Here is a 17,405-nt window from a genome sequence, read left to right as displayed (position 1 = left end):
ACATTTTAAAACCTCATCAAACCACAATATCCTCAAAGTTCTGAGGAAAAATTTTAACCCTGGAATTCCATATCGAGCCACAGTGTCCCTGATGTTTGAGGATAAATGCAGACATTTTAAGATATGCAAACACTCCACAATTCTCTCTGGGAAAAAACTGCAACAATGGCATATTTCTGACAGAGAAAAATATATACAAGAGGATAAAGTGGTCTGAAGCTCTGATGAGCACAGAAATTTCTGAAACATATTGTGAATTCTAAATGTGTAGGTTGAAACAAAAATGTTCATAAATGACAAAGCAGAATTAAAATTCCAAGAGGTAGCAACATAATCTAATAGTAAGGGTAGAGGGTAAAGAGAGGAAGAGAGGGGAGGAAGGAAATTAGGAGAGAGCTAAGGTTCTTATTCTGCTTGGGAGAAAGATATGGATACAAATTCACACTTGACATGCAACAAATATTCACTGAGCACCTAGTATATGTTATGCCCTATAATAAACCCTAGAGACATATTAGTGAATGAAACAGATGAAAACCCCTACCCTCTTGTGGGGAGATACAGTAAACACAATAAATAGGTAATTTATATTGTGTGCAAAAAGGTGATAAGTGCTATTTTAAAAAAAAAACACAGCAGGGAAAGCAGGGTCAGGAGTGCTGGTGATCATGGGGTGGGGGTTGCAATTTTAAACAGGGTGACCAGAGAAGGACTCTCTGAGAAGGTGCTCTTGGAAAAAGCCATGAAAGAGTCATAGTTATAAAAATGTAAGTTGAGCAGCTACACCTGTTGGGTGGGTGTATAAATGTGTTATATATGCTTTCAACTGCAAATAAGAGGAAACTAGAGAAGTGTGGCTTAAGCAAGTAAAACATTTGTGTGTTTAATATAATATGAAGTCCCTGAATGGTATCTTGGCCCAATAATATCAATGAGAACAAAGCTCCTCTCTTCTTCCACCTCCCCCATCCTCAACATGACTTTCATTCACCCTTATCTTGATGAGTTGGCTTCTCTATTACCAGGAGTTTCATCAAAGGGTCCGGCAATAAGATAGGAGTAAAGGGTTAAAAGACATTCTAGTTGGACATGCCCCTTTTGAAACATTTTCCCAGTGACTTCCACTTATGTTTCATTCCCCAGAACTAAGTTATGTGACTTCCTCCAAGCTAGGAGTCTATGAAAAGAAACAAAATCAAGATTCTAGATCTGGCTGGTGTGGATCAGTGGATTAAGCACTGGCCTGTGAACCAAATGTTGCCGGTTCGATTCCTTGTCAGGGCACAAGCCTGGTTGCAGACCAGGTCCTCAATTTGAGAGGGGAGGCAACCCACTGATGTTTCTCTCCCTCTCTTTCTCCCTCCCTTCTCCTTTTTCTGAAAAAAAAATCTGTTAAAAAAGAGATTGTAAAACTAAGAAGGATGAGTAGGCACTGAGTAGTTCCTGGGCTACCATGAGAAGAATAAAAGTATAACATTCAAATCATTAGAAGACAATAATGGCAGTGAAAGTGTAAATAATCCTATAATACACAAGAAATACAGAGAAGAATCAAAGGAATTAGAAAATACTAAAACAAAATGGGAAAAATAAGGCCAATTTTATCAGTCATAATAAATGAGACAAACCTACTGGAAGATGTTGCTCAGGCTAAATGTTTCCCAGCTATTAATAAGAGATACACATCAAACAAAATAATAAGGGAAGGTTGAAAACAGAAAAAGAAGCAGCAAATTCTTGATATTCTTAATGTCAAACAAGAGAAAACTCTAGTAGAAAAGTGGTAACAAAAATGAAGACTCTTTTATAACAATAAAGTCACTGAGAAACATTGTTATGAACTTTATGCACATAACATGATTTTGAAAATACATGTTGTAAATGAAAAAATATCAAGGAGAAATTAACACATCTATAAGTTACAGGGGGAGATTTTTAACATACATCTCTCAGAAAGGGAAAGAATAAGTGGATAAGAAATATCTCTGTGGGTACAGAATATTTGAATAAAACAATACATGATCTTGGTCTAATACAATTTTCTCAGGTTGAGTTCCCTAGAAGCAGATCCTGAGACAGGAGTTTGGGGAAATGTGATGTATCGAAGGAACTATCTTCAGGAAATGAACCCCTAAGGGAGGGAAGCAAAACAGGGAAGAGGAAAGTGCCAAGTAAGGTCTCAGCGAAGGCTGTTCTTGGTCTGATCTGGAGGGAGAGACAGCTTTGGAACATGCATCATATTGTATGGTTGTCCCACTGTGAGACAGGAGCCATAAAAGGGCAGAGAAACTGTTCCACATGAAAGAGACTGGAGGGAAATGCAATGTATGATTCTGGATTGGATCCTGAAGCAAGAAAAAAAATAGCAAAACGACAGTATTGGAATAATTGGCAAATTTTTAAAAGGATTCTGGGTTGGATAGAATGGTATTAAAGTGAAATTTTTTAATGTTTGGTAATTGTACTATAGTAATGGGAGAAAAATATCCTTTTTATTAGAAAAACTGGCATATTTGGGGGAAAAGGGACTTGATGTCTGCAACTTACTTTCAAACAATTCAGGAAAATAAGGAATATATACATAGAGAAAGAAAAACTATGAATGAAAAAGTAAATGGGACAAAATAATGTGGGAAAAAATATGAGAATTTATTAGACTATCCTTGCAACTCTCCTAGTAACTTTGAAAGTACATAAAAATCAAATTACACAAGAAACAAACAGAAAGAAAGAAAGAAAATGGGCTTATTCCAGTAAAGCAAAGGTGGTCTAACACTGACAATCTGTCATATTAATAGACTAAAGGAGGAAAATCCCATGATCACCAAAATAGAAAGAAAAAAAAATCATTGGACCAAATTCAACACCCATTCATTATCAAGCTAGAAACTGATGAGCTTCCTTAAAAATTGATAAAAGGTATCTACCAAACACTCACTTTAATATTGTTTCTGTAATGTTTCAAATATATTTTAGTTATTCAGTAATGCTACAATTGAACAGGCAGCAGCATGCTTTTCTCTAGCACAGAAAGCAAACTGGTTCAGTAACAATTCAGTTACCAGCTGTGATGGTTCCTGATCTTCCCCTTCCCTACGCACTGCGCCCCCCACACACACACTTTGGGATGACTGCCAGCAGGCACAGGCTCCATTCCATTCCATGTAGCACAGCAAGGGGCTCCATGTATTGCATTTTCTTGTCTTTTCACTCTTTTTATGGTGCTTTATTAGAAGTTACTTTAGCCCTGGCTGGCGTAGCTCAGTGGATTGAATGCGGGCTGCGAACCAAAGCATCACAGGTTCGATTCCCAGTCAGGGCACGTGCCGGGGTTGCAGGCCACAGCCCCCAGCAACCACACATTGATGTTTCTCTTTCTCTCCCTCTTTCTTCCTCCCTTCCCTCTCTGTCTAAAAAATAAATAAATCTTAAAAAAAGAAGTTAATTTAAGTGAATTTAATATAAACATATTTGTTGGGGGGTTGGCTTTTCATTTTTTATATTTTGTTTAAAAAACCCTGAGCCTTGCCTGGGTGGCTCAGTTGGTTGGAGCATCATCCCATACACCAAAAGGTGGCAAGTTCAATCCTCAGTTGGGGCATGTACAGGAGGCAACCAATCTATGTTTTTCTCTCACATCTCTCTCTCTCTCTCTCTCTCTCCCTTCCTCTCTCTCCAAAATCAATAAATACATCTTAAGATAAAGATTTTAAAAAAGAAAAAAGAAAAGAAACCCTGAGATAATAAAAATATTATGTCATATTACCTCTGAAAATTATTTGTATTTCCACTTGTCTTTTATCCACTGTGAATTAATTTTTGTGTATGGTGTAGCAACTATTAGAAAACAATAATGTTTTAAAATACCATTTATAATTGCAATAAGAAAATATCCAGTATCTAATAATCAATCTAATGAAATATATTTAAGAACTCTAACAGGAAACCTATAACACCTTATTAAGGGAAATAAAAGAAATAAAAATAAATGGAGAGATCCATGTTCATGGATTAGGAAATAAAATGTTGTTAAGATATCAGCTCTCGCCCTGGCTGGCGTAGCTCAGTGGACTGAGCGCGGGCTGGGAACCAAAGTGTCCCAGGTTAGATTCCCAGCCAGGGTACATGCCTGGGTTGCAGGCCATAACCCCCAGCAACCACACATTGAAGTTTCTCTGTCTCTCTCTCTCTATCTCCCTCCCTTCCCTCTCTAAAAATAAATAAATAAAATCTTTAAAATAATATATATCAGCTCTCCTCCAATTGACCTACAGATTCAAAGCAAGCCTATAAAAAATCCCAATAAATTATGTTGTGGGAATTAACAAGCTAATTCTAAACTTTATATGAAAATAACAAAAAGTTGTAGGACTTAAGATCTTATGATACCAGATATCAAGACTTACCATAATGCTATAATAATTAAGACAGCGTGACCCAGACAAAAAGACAAAGAGAGCAGTGGGACAGAAAAGAGTCCGGAAACAGACATCACTATAATTAAGTAGGGAAAGGACAGTCTTTCCATAAATGGAAAATATAAAACATGACTTACTTCACATCATACATAAAAATTCACTTGAAATGGACAATAGATCTAAATAGGAAAGGTAATAAAATTTGTAGAAGAAAATATAGGAGAATATCCACATGACTTTGGGGGTAGACATAGATTTCATAAACCAGATCGAAAGGCACAGACCACCCTGACTGGTGCGGCTCAGTTGGTTGGGTGTCATCCCATAAAGCAAAAGTTCGCTGGTTCAATTCCTGGTCAGGGCACCTGCCTGGCTTGTGGGTTCAGTCTCAGTTGGAGCACATATGAGAGGCAATCAATCAATGTTTCTCTCTCACATTGATGATTTTCTCCCTCTCCTTCTCCCTCCCTTCCCTTCTCTCTAAAAGTTAATTTAAAAATTTTAAAGGCACAGACCAAAAAAGATTGATAAAATAAACTTCAAGAAAATTAAGAACTTTTGTTAATCAAAAGACAACATTAAAATAGTAAAAGGGTTAGCCATAGACTCAGAGAAAATATCTATAATACATAATTTTGATGCAGGATTCATATCCAGAATACATAAAGGACTCCTACAATTAACAGAAAAAAAAAAAACCAGACAACCCAATTAAAAATGAGCAAGAGAGTTAGATACTTTACAGAAGAGGGTACTACATGGCTAATAAACATGAAAAGATGCTCAACATCATTGGTGACCATAGAAAGACAAATCAGAACCACAGTAAGGTACCACTGTTTACCCATCAGTTTGGCTAACATTAAAAATCCTGATAACACTAAGTGCTGATGAGAACATAGGACAACTGGAAGTCTCCTATAGACTGGTGGATCTATAAACTGGTACAGTCACTCTAGAAAATTGTATGGCACTATAAGATATACACATACTTATTTCTGCAGCCACTTCTGGGATACATGCCTCCAAACAAATGAGTGCTTATGCCCACCACAAGACACATACAAGAGTGTTCAAAGCAGCATTATGCATAATAGTGAAAAATTAGATCCACCAATAAGAGAATTAACAAATAAACTATGGTACATTCATACAGGGAAATACTACATAGCATACAAAAGAGTAGACCACTGCTACCTAGAACGTTATAGATGAATCTCACTATGTTGAGTCAAAAAAAAAAAAAAGAGAGAGAGACAAACAAAAGAGTACATGCTGTCTGATTCCATTTATATGAAATTTGAAATTAGACAAAATTAATTTATGGTGACAGAGGTCAGAGTAGTGGTACCAGGGAGCTTACTGAGACGCTGAAAATGTCATCTATCTGAATCTGGGTGGTAGTTACATAGGTGTATATATATGCAAATATTTCAGCAAACTGTACATGTGTAGTTTACTGAATGTAAATTATACCTTAATTAAAAAAATACTACTGACTATAAAAAAGTTATAACCAGCTTTGTAACATTAAAACAAAGTGAGATTTAGGACCTGGGAGGTAGAGAAGGCCATGGAGCACGTGCCCCCTCCTTCTGCCCCACTCAGTTTAGTGCAACGCCAGGTCTGGCGGTTGTCATCTGGAAGATAAAGACCATTCTTCTGCATGAATGTACCAAGGGCCTCCTTTACATCCCTTCCCATTTTCTCAGTATCTCGGTGGGTCCTCCCTCTCAGAACTGGACTGTCTGCATTAGCCAGAGAACTGTGTGAGTATCCAGCCCCACGGGACAGGCAACAAACAATGATGATGGATCATGGGTAAGAGGCAAGTACACAGCAGGACCTCCCAGGGCCCCGGGAAGGGGACATGTACCACACATGCAAAATAGGCAAAGTTAAGAAAGATGCCATCACTGGATGCTTCTACTAGCCACAGTGCCTGCCAAAGTTGCATGATGGGTTAAAAGATAAGCCTGGCTGCATGAAAGATCAGGATTCCAACTCTCAAATTCCCTAGTGTCTTTGGGACAAACAACTGAAAAATAAATGTTGTTACATTCCTTTCCCTCCCTACTCAAGGCCAGGACCAACCATTAGGGAAAGGCTGAATCCAAGCCTCTGCTGCTTGTTACTGATCCAACCACCCCAGAGCAGAGACTGCTGTTGCTGGTCAGGTCATTGGCTCTGAGCCAACTGCAGAGTCCATAGCAGCCAGGGGAATCCCAAGAGAGAAGTTTAAGTCAAGTGGAGGCTGATACCTTTGGCTTGGAGAAAAGGTTCACAATAAACTGACCAAATGGCCTCTTACCATTTGAAGGATGGATGTGCAGAGGTACAGGCAGTGAGAGAGCAGCTGCAGGGCCTTGTGGTTCTCCTTGGCTAGAGCCCGCTTTAGGTCCAGCAGCTCGTAGCTCCGATCTGGCTCCTGGGGCAGCCAGGTCACAGAGTGCAGCTCCTGCAGAAGCCTGGAACCCAGGGCCAAGCTGGTCAGAGCTGGCATCTCAGCTCTCTTTCCTTGGACATATTTGACTTCTTGCTATCCCAGCTCACCTCAGAAATGAGCAAAGATTTAGAAAAACTGTATTTCCAGGGACCAATAGTGACAGCTTCTTCTTGAGAGTTATTTGGAAGAATTCAAGCCCAGGAAATTACTGGCTGGGGAATTCTTTGGGAGAGGCCTGGGGTATGTGCAAATGTTTACACTGAGTGATCTTTCTGCCAAGAGAGGGAGTCAAATAGATCCCAAGGTCTGACTTAGAAGGAGAGACTACGGAGGCTTCCTCCTTGGAACAGGGAGAGCTGAGGCCCCTAGAAGTCTAGATGGATAGGATCAAAGGTGAGGAACCTGCAACTTCTCTATATGCTGACTATCCCTGAGGAAACCTACTTCTATTATATAGTCTCATCCCCCAGCCCGTCTGGAAAACTACCACATCTCTAAACATCCTTGAAAAAGATGAAAGACCACCACACCAGTAAGCAGAGGAAAATCACAATGGATGTTATTTCTTCAGTACCTATTGAGAAGCACTGAACATGGTACTTTATATTCACAGTCTCATTTAATTCTCACTGCAGCTGAAAAATCTATATGTCTAGTTTTCAGATCAGGAAGCTGAAGCTCAAAGAGTAAAGTCCCGATGGGGATGGGAATATAAGGGGGCTAAATGGTAATGAAAAAAAAAAACTAAAAAAATGTTTTGTTTCTCTTTGGCTGCATTGTAATAAAGTCAAAGAGATTATTTGTAGAAGAGATGCCTGCTATTCATATATCATTAATAGAGTTACTACTTGATTTCAATTTAGGAATGTGTCTCAGAAGACCAACATAACAACTGCAAAGCACCCAAGGACAAAGCATAATGAGACTCTCGTAGGAAGTGTGCTACATTGTTTTGAAGTGGTCAGCCACACAGGAAACACTGGTTATCTTTTGTGATGTAGGAGGCATTACCAATTCTGCAGCATGTATAGGACTTTTGAAAATGTCACTTATGATCCCACAGCAAATGCTCCCAGTTTATCTCCTGCATTGTCAAGGCAACACTCGAGGGTGATTTTGTAGGTTACTTGTCTCTTCCTGAATTGGCTGAATCCATGTTTTCCTGCTTTCAGACGTGTGTTAGGCAAAGCATGTATTTAATTTGCTGGAATGGTTTCTTTACCTTTTATTTGAAATTAAGAGTTTAGTTAAATAACTGATGTTGCTTATGGCCCCATAATCACATGATGATGTATTTCTTTAGAAGTTTAAAAATGCATCGATTGGTGTTCTTTTGAATAAACTTAAGGTGGACTAGAAGTTGAATATAAAAAAATATAATGATGGGTGTAAATGATTATATTTTTCATATTTAACTGAAATTAAAGTGCATTATTTAAATTAATTTTTTAAAAACAAGAAAAGTCCCTTGCTGGTGTGCAGGATTTAAATTCAGATCAGCCCAGCCTTCAAGCCCTCATGCTGTTAATTTCCCAGTGATGATTAGACAAGGCCAGAGGACACCTAGAGCAGAGGTTACAAATTGGCAGTCCAGGGGCCAAATTCAGACTGAAAGGTTTCATATGTACCACTAAGAGTTGGCCAGTGTTTTAATAAAACTTTGAGCTAACTAGTTAAAATAAAGAAATTTTACAACAAAATGTGGATTTCCAGGAAATCCTGAAAAATAAGGTGGCCGACATGGTGGGCCTATATTCCCAATGGCAACAGTCAGCTGGACCTGAGCGTGACTGTCCACTGCAGGGGTGACCACCAGATCACAGTCCCCACGTTTCACACCGTGTGGCCCCGAACCCACCGTGGGTCTCCCACGGCTCTTGCTTGGGCCCCATAGGTGTTTGTCACAGAAGATAATTGGGGCGGCTGAGGAGTGCAGAGAAAGGAAGAGAATATTGAAAAGAGGAACAACTGAGCTTTTCCAAAGAAAGAATTCAAGTAATACGGTGGAAAGTGCAGGCAGTTTGGATTCAAATGCCTGAGTTAGATCCCCAGAATGATACTTAATAATTGTGTGATCTGGGCAACCTGATGTAGAAATACTTAATTATGTGGTGATATGTTCAGAGGGGAAAAAAAACTGATTACTTAACAATATGTAGAGTCTGATCACAATTACATATGTGACAGAAAAAAAGACTAGAAGGAACAAAATAATGCACCCCCCCCAAAAAAAAAACTAGAAGGATATGCAACAAAATGGTTATAGTGGCTATTTATGAGTGGAGGGATTAAAACTCTTTTTCCTTTGTGCTTCTTTGTATTTTCCAAGTATCCTACAAAGAACATGTTACCTTTTATAAAAACGGTAACGGTAACGGTTACCTTTTATGAAAAGAATCCATCTAAGTTGAATTTTGAAGACCTCACCTGCTGACATGGAGCAGTGCAGCCCCAAAGTGAGGCACAACAAAGAGCAGATGCTTCCCCAGGAAAGACCGGCACCGAAGCAGCCCCTGGTACTTCACACGCTTCTTCCAGCTACAATCAGAGGGCAGTGAGGACATGCTGCTTACTCTCCGCAACACTTGCCCCCAAACCCCACACCCATCATCACCTACCGGGCCCAGGCCTTGCGTAACAGGCAATTCTTGAAGAATGGGATGAACTGGAGCTGTTGCCAGAGGACAGAGTGGCGGTGCCAGGTACCCAGTGCTATGGTCTCAGTGCCCTCCACAGGATGTACATGCAGGATCCCAAAGGGAGAGAAGATGTAGTGTTCAGGATTCACCTTGCTTGGTGGCACTACCACCAGGCTGTAGGGCCTTTAAAAAAGGGTTCTGATCAGTGGGAGTTCTGGGAACTTGTGCAGACTTCAGGAGGGAACAAAAGGGAGAGATTTGAAAAAAAGAAGGCAGTCAGGAAAGAAGGTAGTAGAAAGTGAGAAGAGGGGAAAAAGATCAGAATGATCTTCAAAATAGGAAGATGGAACAACTATTATTAAGAAGCCAAGGATTGATGGGAAGAAAGAAGAAGACCCTTAACCACTTCCAAAAAGTTCCTATCTCCAGACCTAGATAGTTTACATCCCATTAAATCTAAGACTGCCATCATTTGTAAGATACAGTATTTTTTAATGAAACACTAAAATAAAATATGCTGCCACTATGAATCTCCATCAATCTGTAAGGTGCATCACAATTTAAGAGATGTTGAAATGTGAAAAAAAAATGTGCATCTTGGGAATTATAAAATACACATATCTCTAGACACTGAAATAGCACCAGAGATAATCACAGAATGCCATCTGGAGTAATTGAGGGTGGGGAAAGGCAGGAGGCAACTAACTAGAAGACTAAATCCAGGCCAAAAAGAGGAAAACTGCCACCTAGAGCCATCTTAAAATCCTACTAAATTCTCTTACTTCAGAGAAATGCACCTACATTCCACATTAAATACAATTTATATGTAGCTATATAATAGTTACATATTGTTGCAGTAAACTAATTAGCATAATGCTATGTTTGGGCACATTTAATCAAACACTTATTAATTTTTATTTTGCTGTTTTCATAACTTGGAGCCAGGAATATTTCTAAGTACCGAGTATATTTTATGCCCTTTGAAGCTGTATATTCTGTGCTGGTCCTATGCCCATAATGCCTACAAGATAAAATGATCCTCTCCTATCTCTTATCTCTCTCCACTTTCTAGAATACATTATTAATCAAACGACTTAAGAGTGTTCAAATATATTATAGAATGAACTAAGTCAAGTCATATAAAAACTTTATTTTTGACAAAGTAACTAGATCTTTCAAGTACTATTATCCCCAAATTACAGATGAAGAAAACAAACACTGAAACAAAGAGAGGTCATAACTTTGCCCAAGGCAGTTAAGGAAAGAATACAGGATTTAAACCAGATCTACCTGACTCAAGCCTCCTCTCTTAACTGCTGGGCCATTTACTTCCCACTGGACAGCTGCCCACCCTATTTGAGCCCTAGCTGTCCCCAAGGGACACATCTGTCCCTATGACTCTCTTAATGGAGCTACTCTTTCTGCACAGGGCCAGGAGTTACGGAGTACTGCCCCCATCACCAATGGCCACTGCTCCTTTGGGGTATTCACTCATTCTACAAATATTTATTAAGCCAAGTACTGTATCAGGCATTCCATTTACAGCAATGAACAAGAAAAGTCCAGTTCCTAACTTCATGCAGTTCAGTTAAACCATTGATCAAGTTCCCCTTCTGTCTAAATACTGTGATTGGAGATGAGGACACAAAAATTACTACATAGTCCTTGTCCTCAAAGAACTCAGATCAATTGGAATATTAAGTGATACCAGAGAGTAATGGGGCAAGTGAAGATCTTCCTGAGTCCCAGACCCCATATACTCAACTGCTTCTGAAACGTCTCAAACTTTATGTCTCATGTGTACCTGAAACACAGCAAGTTCTATACTGAATTAATCACTTGCCCCTTCCCAATATATTCCTGCATTGGATAATTCATTCATTCATTCATTCAACAAATGTTGCTGACTTTGTACTCTATGCTAAACTGTCCTAAACCTTGAGGATACACTGCTAAACATTACAAACAAAATCCCTGCTCTAATAGAGCTCTCAGTCCACTGGAGAAGGTAGTAAACTTAATAAATTGGGCGGGGGGGTGGCAATACTGGTAGTGCCACAGGAGGAGGGAGTGCAATTTTAAGTGGGGTAGTAAGGGTGGAGAGGGGGTAGTGGAGCAAACACTCTAAAGAAGTGAGGGATAAATTCTTTGGCAAGTATGAATCAAAATCTAGACCAAAAATTAATAAATTTAAACACATTGAAAAAAGCCCTGTTATATGGCAGATAAACAAAATCAAACACATGCCAGGTTTTACTGGTTGATGCGCACTAAAAATTTGAACCAATACTCTCCCTTGAGAAGTAGAAAAACTGGGCAAAATATCTGGATAGAATATGAAAATCATCTGTATGAAACCCATCAGAGAACCTACAAATTAAACCCCCTGGGCTTTGGGTTGGGAACCTAGTTACAACATATGTTAAACCAAAAAAACACCTCCTTCCTTGCTGTGGATACTAGGCAACTTCTGCTACTTCTGCTCTTTCTGAGTCTGTCAACAGCTCAGCTCCTCCTCTCAGTGTATGGTGAGTGTAGAGTAAGCCAGACACACAATTGCCTCTATTGGAATTGACAGGGGCCTGTTTGGGAAAAAAGCTACACCAAATGTGAAACTCACTTCACTGGGTTTCTTCCTTGGCAGATGCTGGCCCTGAAATTATTCACTGCCCTTTCAGTTCTCTTGCTCAGTGTTTCTTGTCTCTCTATTTGACTAATTATCTTTGATTGTGCTGCTTCTCCGATGATGACTGAGCTGATAGTTTAAAGCCCTAAGCTTATAATTTTCTTTCTGTAAGATTTCCACCATGGTCACCTCTTCCCACGTGTCTCCACTATTGTTACTGCCAGGCAGTTGGGTGTAGCAGCCGCTAGGCAGTTCATCGCATTCCACCAAAAGAGATAATTCAATTATTTGTGGTGGCACTGTCACTAGTGTCTGACCACCCATTAACAAGGAGCTCAGTACTGCTCAAGGACAAGTACATTTTAAGACCAATATCAGAATCCCATATTTAAGGTTCATTTCCTGGGACTGCTAATGATACCAAGTACTGTATCAGTCAGTGGCATCCAGGCAGGAAAACTGGAACCACACTAAGCATTACAACAAAGTAAATTAAACAGAAAGAATGTGTTTTTTCTTGTTGTTGTTGTTGTTTGTTTGTTTTTTATGAGAGAGGGGAAAGGAGGGAGAGAGGGAAAGATCACTGTGTGGTTGCTTCTTGCACCCTCCCTACTGGGGGACCTGGCCTACAACCCAGGCATGAGCCCTGACTGGGAATAGAACCAGCAATCCTGTGCTTCGCAGTCTGGGTTCAATCCACTGAGCCACACCAGCCAGGAGAAAGAATGTGTTTTTTAAAAAGGTATCAGAGGACTGAGAAAGCAAAAAGGGAGCACTAAGGTAGCACAGAGGTAATAACTACAGGAAATGGATGCCAGCCCCAGAACTAGAGGAACAAAGGGAAGAAGTTTGGGTTCTTAGAAGCTATGAGCATGCAGAAGGGATTGTAGAGTTGGAACTTGAATTTCTAAAGTGATGCTTCCTGGCTGCTACCAGTACCTAGGGATTTGGGAGGAGAAGCCTTGCAGAGTTGACACTCAGAATTCCGACGGAAAGGTGTCACCTGGCTGGTATTGATACCTCTCAGGATCATGAAGAGGCTGATTCAGCAAGTGCCTGCTGCTACCAGCATGAAGGACCATTTCTGGGGCAATGATGACAGGAAGAGCAAGCAAAGGAAGGAGAAAGTCCCTTCTCCTCTCCTGCTGTCTAGCCTTCTTCTAACACCCCCTCTTAATCAAACCTAACTGGGGGCCAGCTGAAAAATAAGAAATAAAGTTCTCAATCTCAGCTGAAGTATCACAAAGCAGAGAGAGGAGTAAAATTAGAGCCAATACACAACAGCTTAATAGTTGGGACAATGCTCTCAGCGAATGTTTGCTAAATGAATTGATTTTTACATGAATGGATGACACTGATCCATAGTGCTACCTAAGTCCAGGAGAAAAAGTTCAGTGTGTACAGGAAATAAGACTCTCTGAAAGGATATATCAGATAATTGCTTAAAGGCATGGACTTTTGAATTACGACAGTCCTAGGTTTAAGTCCTGTTTCCACCACTTATTTGGCTTTAGACAAGTCACTTAACCTCTCTATTCATCAGTCTACTCATCTTATGTATGGAAATAATAATAGCACCTACCTGGTAGGTGAGGATTAAATAGCACATCTCACATGTGTATTAGCACAGTGCCTGGTATGCAGAAAAGCTCAATTAATGGTAATTATTATTAGTACTGAGAAAAAGTGAGACTTGAACAGAGTTTTTGAAAATCTATAAGATTTGGATCTAATGAAAGAGAGTGAATAAATGGCTCTCAAATTGGTGGGAGGAGGAGATATGTTTATATAGCTCCACAGATAAAACTAGAACTAAAACTAAAACTAGAACTAAAACTAGAACTTAAGGAGAATAGATTTTGCCCTGGCCAAGTAGCTCAGTTGGTTAGAATGTTGTACCAATACACCAAGATTGTGGGTTCGATCCCCAGTAGGACACATAAGAAATCAACCAATGGATGCATAAATAAGTTGAACAACAAACCAATGTTTCTCCCTCTCTCCCCTCCTTCTTCTCACTCTAAAATCAATAAATAAAAAAATGTTTTAAGAAAAATAACAGACTTTGGTTCATCCTAGGGAACAGAATACTTCAGGAAACAAAACTTCCCTGACACTGTACAGATTTAAACAAATGCCTAATTCATGCTTTGGAGTTGGTAAAAGTTACATTAAATTCCTTTCTGAAGTAATGACCAAATGCTTCTATCATTCCAGGACAGAATAAAGAAGACAAAGCAAAAAGTAGAAGAGGATGACTAAGACAAAAGGCTGTGAGACTGCAATAAAGGGAAGAGGGAGGGAAATGGAGAGACAGAGGAGAAATGAGAAAGCAGAGGAGAAAGTACAGGAGAGGAGAAAGTACAGGAGAGGAGTGGGGATGGAGAGGATGGGGGAGAGACAGCATGGGAGGAAATCAGGGAGTGGAAAGAGAAGTCTAGATTTAGGCTCTTACCTGAAGTACCGGCTAGGAGCCACATTGAGGTAGAGGAAGCGAATCTTCTTCAGGTATCTCTCCCTCTTCAGAATGGTCATCACCTGGCTACCCAGGAGAGTTGTCTGAGGTAAGAAGCCAGGGCTGCTCTTTTGGAAGGTCTTCTTTCCAGGAACTTCAGAATCAAGCTGAGACCTGTATGAGAAAAAAATCAAGAGAGACGAGGCACAGCAAAGAAGTCAGGTTGCCACTGTTGGCCAGTGAGAGAGGCTAGGTCAGGTGCCTGGGAAGACCCACTTTGGCACTGTCAGAGCTTTTTTTACTACCTACACAGCGAAAGTGTTCACATATCGAGCAAATACAGCTATGGCACGACACAGATAGGCAACTATATTCACATAGATATGCACTGACAACTCTTTCCTGATAAGTGACTCATCATTCTGGATTGATTGTAATTACTACAAAGTAAATATTATGTAATACGGAGTAAAAGTAATGGGAATACTTTTATTTTCCCAACTTACCATCTTGTAAGCCCACAGTCCTAGATTCCTCTTCTCTGGCAACATCCCTAACTTTCTAGATCTCCTATCTTTGCTCCCATTATACCCACTTTCCAACCCTACCCAATCTCTGCATCCTATTCTTCTTGCTCTTCCCCCATCATCATTCAACCTCCAGCTTCATATCCTTCCCTTTCAAGCCATGATCCAATGCTTCAACCCCCTCAATCTTCTTACACTTCTAACACACCAGCCAACAAAATTAATATGAAAATTAATGATGTAAGAAACGAAAAGTTAATTACCTAGACTAACAATTTTGGTTGGAGTGACCTCAGAGCACACACACACACACACACACACACACCTGTATAATTAGACTTAAACAGTGAAAGTATACCTGTGTCATTAATTGACCTAAACCTAAATTGACTAAACAAGTTACCCCAGGGATAACAGTACAATTCTATTTTAAAGTTCATATCAGTTCATATCTGGCTGATATGGCTCAGTGGATTGAGCACTGGCCTGAGAACCAAAGGGTGGGCCAGGTCCCCAGTTTGGGACATGTGGAGAGGCAACCAGTCCATGTATCTCTCACACATTGATGTTTCTCTCCCAGTCTTTCTCCCCCCCTTCCCATCTCTCTAATAAATAAATAAATAATAAATAAATAAATAAATAAAATCTTTTTAAAATGTAAAAAAAAAAGTTCATATAAACAACAGGGTTAATGACCTGATGTGGGATCAGGACCTCTTAATAGTGTAACTGCTTTAAAGGTTCATTTCCTTAACTATTAAAGTCCTCTGTGATCTAAGTAGGTTCAAAAGATCACAGAAGCAGGAATATTGGCTCCTCTCTGGGTTTCTGGTGTCCAGTCTCAACTGTGGGCTCACTCTGCTTCAATGTCTTAGTACAGGTCCTCAGATCTCTTTTTCAGTGTCCTTAGCTGCGAACCAGGCTTCCACCAATCCGACCATGCTCCCACTCCCCTCCCTTCTCTGCCCAGAGAAAACAGGCTCTTAGCCATGAACTAATTCCCTCAAGTTCAGCTGCCTTCCTGCATATTTATCTGTATTCCTAATCTTGTTCCCCCAATTTGAGAGGAAGGAGTATCCTTTCTTCCCTGAAAGGCTAATCCTTCCATTTGTGCTCTGGGTCCCTCATCCCCTCTTCATGAGGAATTTTCACTCTGTTCCCTTTACCATCAGCCTACATGTATTTGCTCTGCATATAGTTATTGAACACCCACTTCTCAAGTGCTGTCCTAAGGGCTACGAACATCTTTTTTTTTTTTTGAAAGAATCCTACCTAGACACCATAATTCTTTCAATCTTCTATCCTACTATCTCTCTCTTCCTTTCAAGCCTAGCTTCATGAGAGAATGGTAAAATGTGATTTGCACTTCATCACCTGTCCACTCCTGAATGCACTACAACCTGGCTTCCCTCTCAACAACGCCACTGGAGGGGCTCTCGCCAAACTCTTCCTTGTTGCTAAATCCAATGAACATTTTTCAGATTTTTCTTACTAGCCTCAGTAGCATTTAACTATACTGACTGCTTCCTCTTCCTTGAAACTCTCCCCTTATTTCAATTCACCTCCTAACCTGCAAGATATGTTAACTCTAACCTAAACCCAAACTCCTCTGATGTGCTTTCCCCTAATTGTATACACATAACAGAGGAGCAGCCAGAGAAAAGGCAGTGGTCTTGATTTTTATAATGTTTAGTACAAATTGTAATTATATGTTACCTGTATCAACTCATTTAACATCTATCTCCCCAACTAAACTGTAAAACCCAAAAGAAGGGATTGTTCACTTCTTTATCCTCAGCATCTAGCAGTGTCTGATATATATTAAGGTATCCAATAATACTTATTGAATGAATGATGCCTACAAGATCAGTCCTAGAAAACTTCATGCAAATTAAGCCACATTAGCTAGGCCTGAGAGCTTTATGCCTGGTCTGAAGAGAAGGCAGGGGAAACTTGACCCCTTCCCAACATCTCAGCCCATTTTCACTTCAGTTAAGTTCACCCAGGAAAGGAAACTTACATTCAGGGCACAGTGTAAAGGGAAGTTGGTGTGGGTTATTGAAGGCATAAATTGTTGGCAATGGACATCTGCCATCAGGACCTCCAGGAGCCTGCCTATCTGTCCACCATTAGGACTCTAAGGCTGCAGAGAAAACTTGACCAAGACATTAGTTTAGAGCAAAACCTGACAAAGTCAAATTTGATTAAAGGTAAAACTACCCTTCTTCCCAGAGAGTGAATGTGTCACAGACAGGCTGCAAAGCACTTAGAAAATCAGCCCAGAGGACAGGGAG

General features: G+C 39.9%; 1 protein-coding gene across 1 annotated transcript in view; it reads right to left on the bottom strand.

Moving 5' to 3' along the window:
• DNHD1 (dynein heavy chain domain 1) overlaps nucleotides 1-17,405 on the bottom strand; it is a 70,962-nt gene that overhangs the window by 50,938 nt on the left and 2,619 nt on the right. The window contains exons 5-8 of the mRNA XM_045839573.1: nucleotides 14,585-14,758; nucleotides 9,483-9,686; nucleotides 9,292-9,402; nucleotides 6,730-6,886 (exon numbers count right to left, since the gene is read on the bottom strand). Of these exons, the coding sequence (XP_045695529.1) occupies nucleotides 6,730-6,886; nucleotides 9,292-9,402; nucleotides 9,483-9,686; nucleotides 14,585-14,758 (646 nt within the window). The remainder of the gene's footprint in view (nucleotides 1-6,729; nucleotides 6,887-9,291; nucleotides 9,403-9,482; nucleotides 9,687-14,584; nucleotides 14,759-17,405) is intronic.

The sequence above is a fragment of the Phyllostomus hastatus genome, unplaced genomic scaffold, assembly GCF_019186645.2.
Source record: "Phyllostomus hastatus isolate PE091 unplaced genomic scaffold, TTU_PhHast_1.1 phas_contig_304, whole genome shotgun sequence".
Classification (NCBI taxonomy): Eukaryota; Metazoa; Chordata; class Mammalia; order Chiroptera; family Phyllostomidae; genus Phyllostomus; species Phyllostomus hastatus.
Note: the sequence above shows the minus strand (reverse complement) of the source record. Positions and strands in the feature narration are given on the sequence as shown.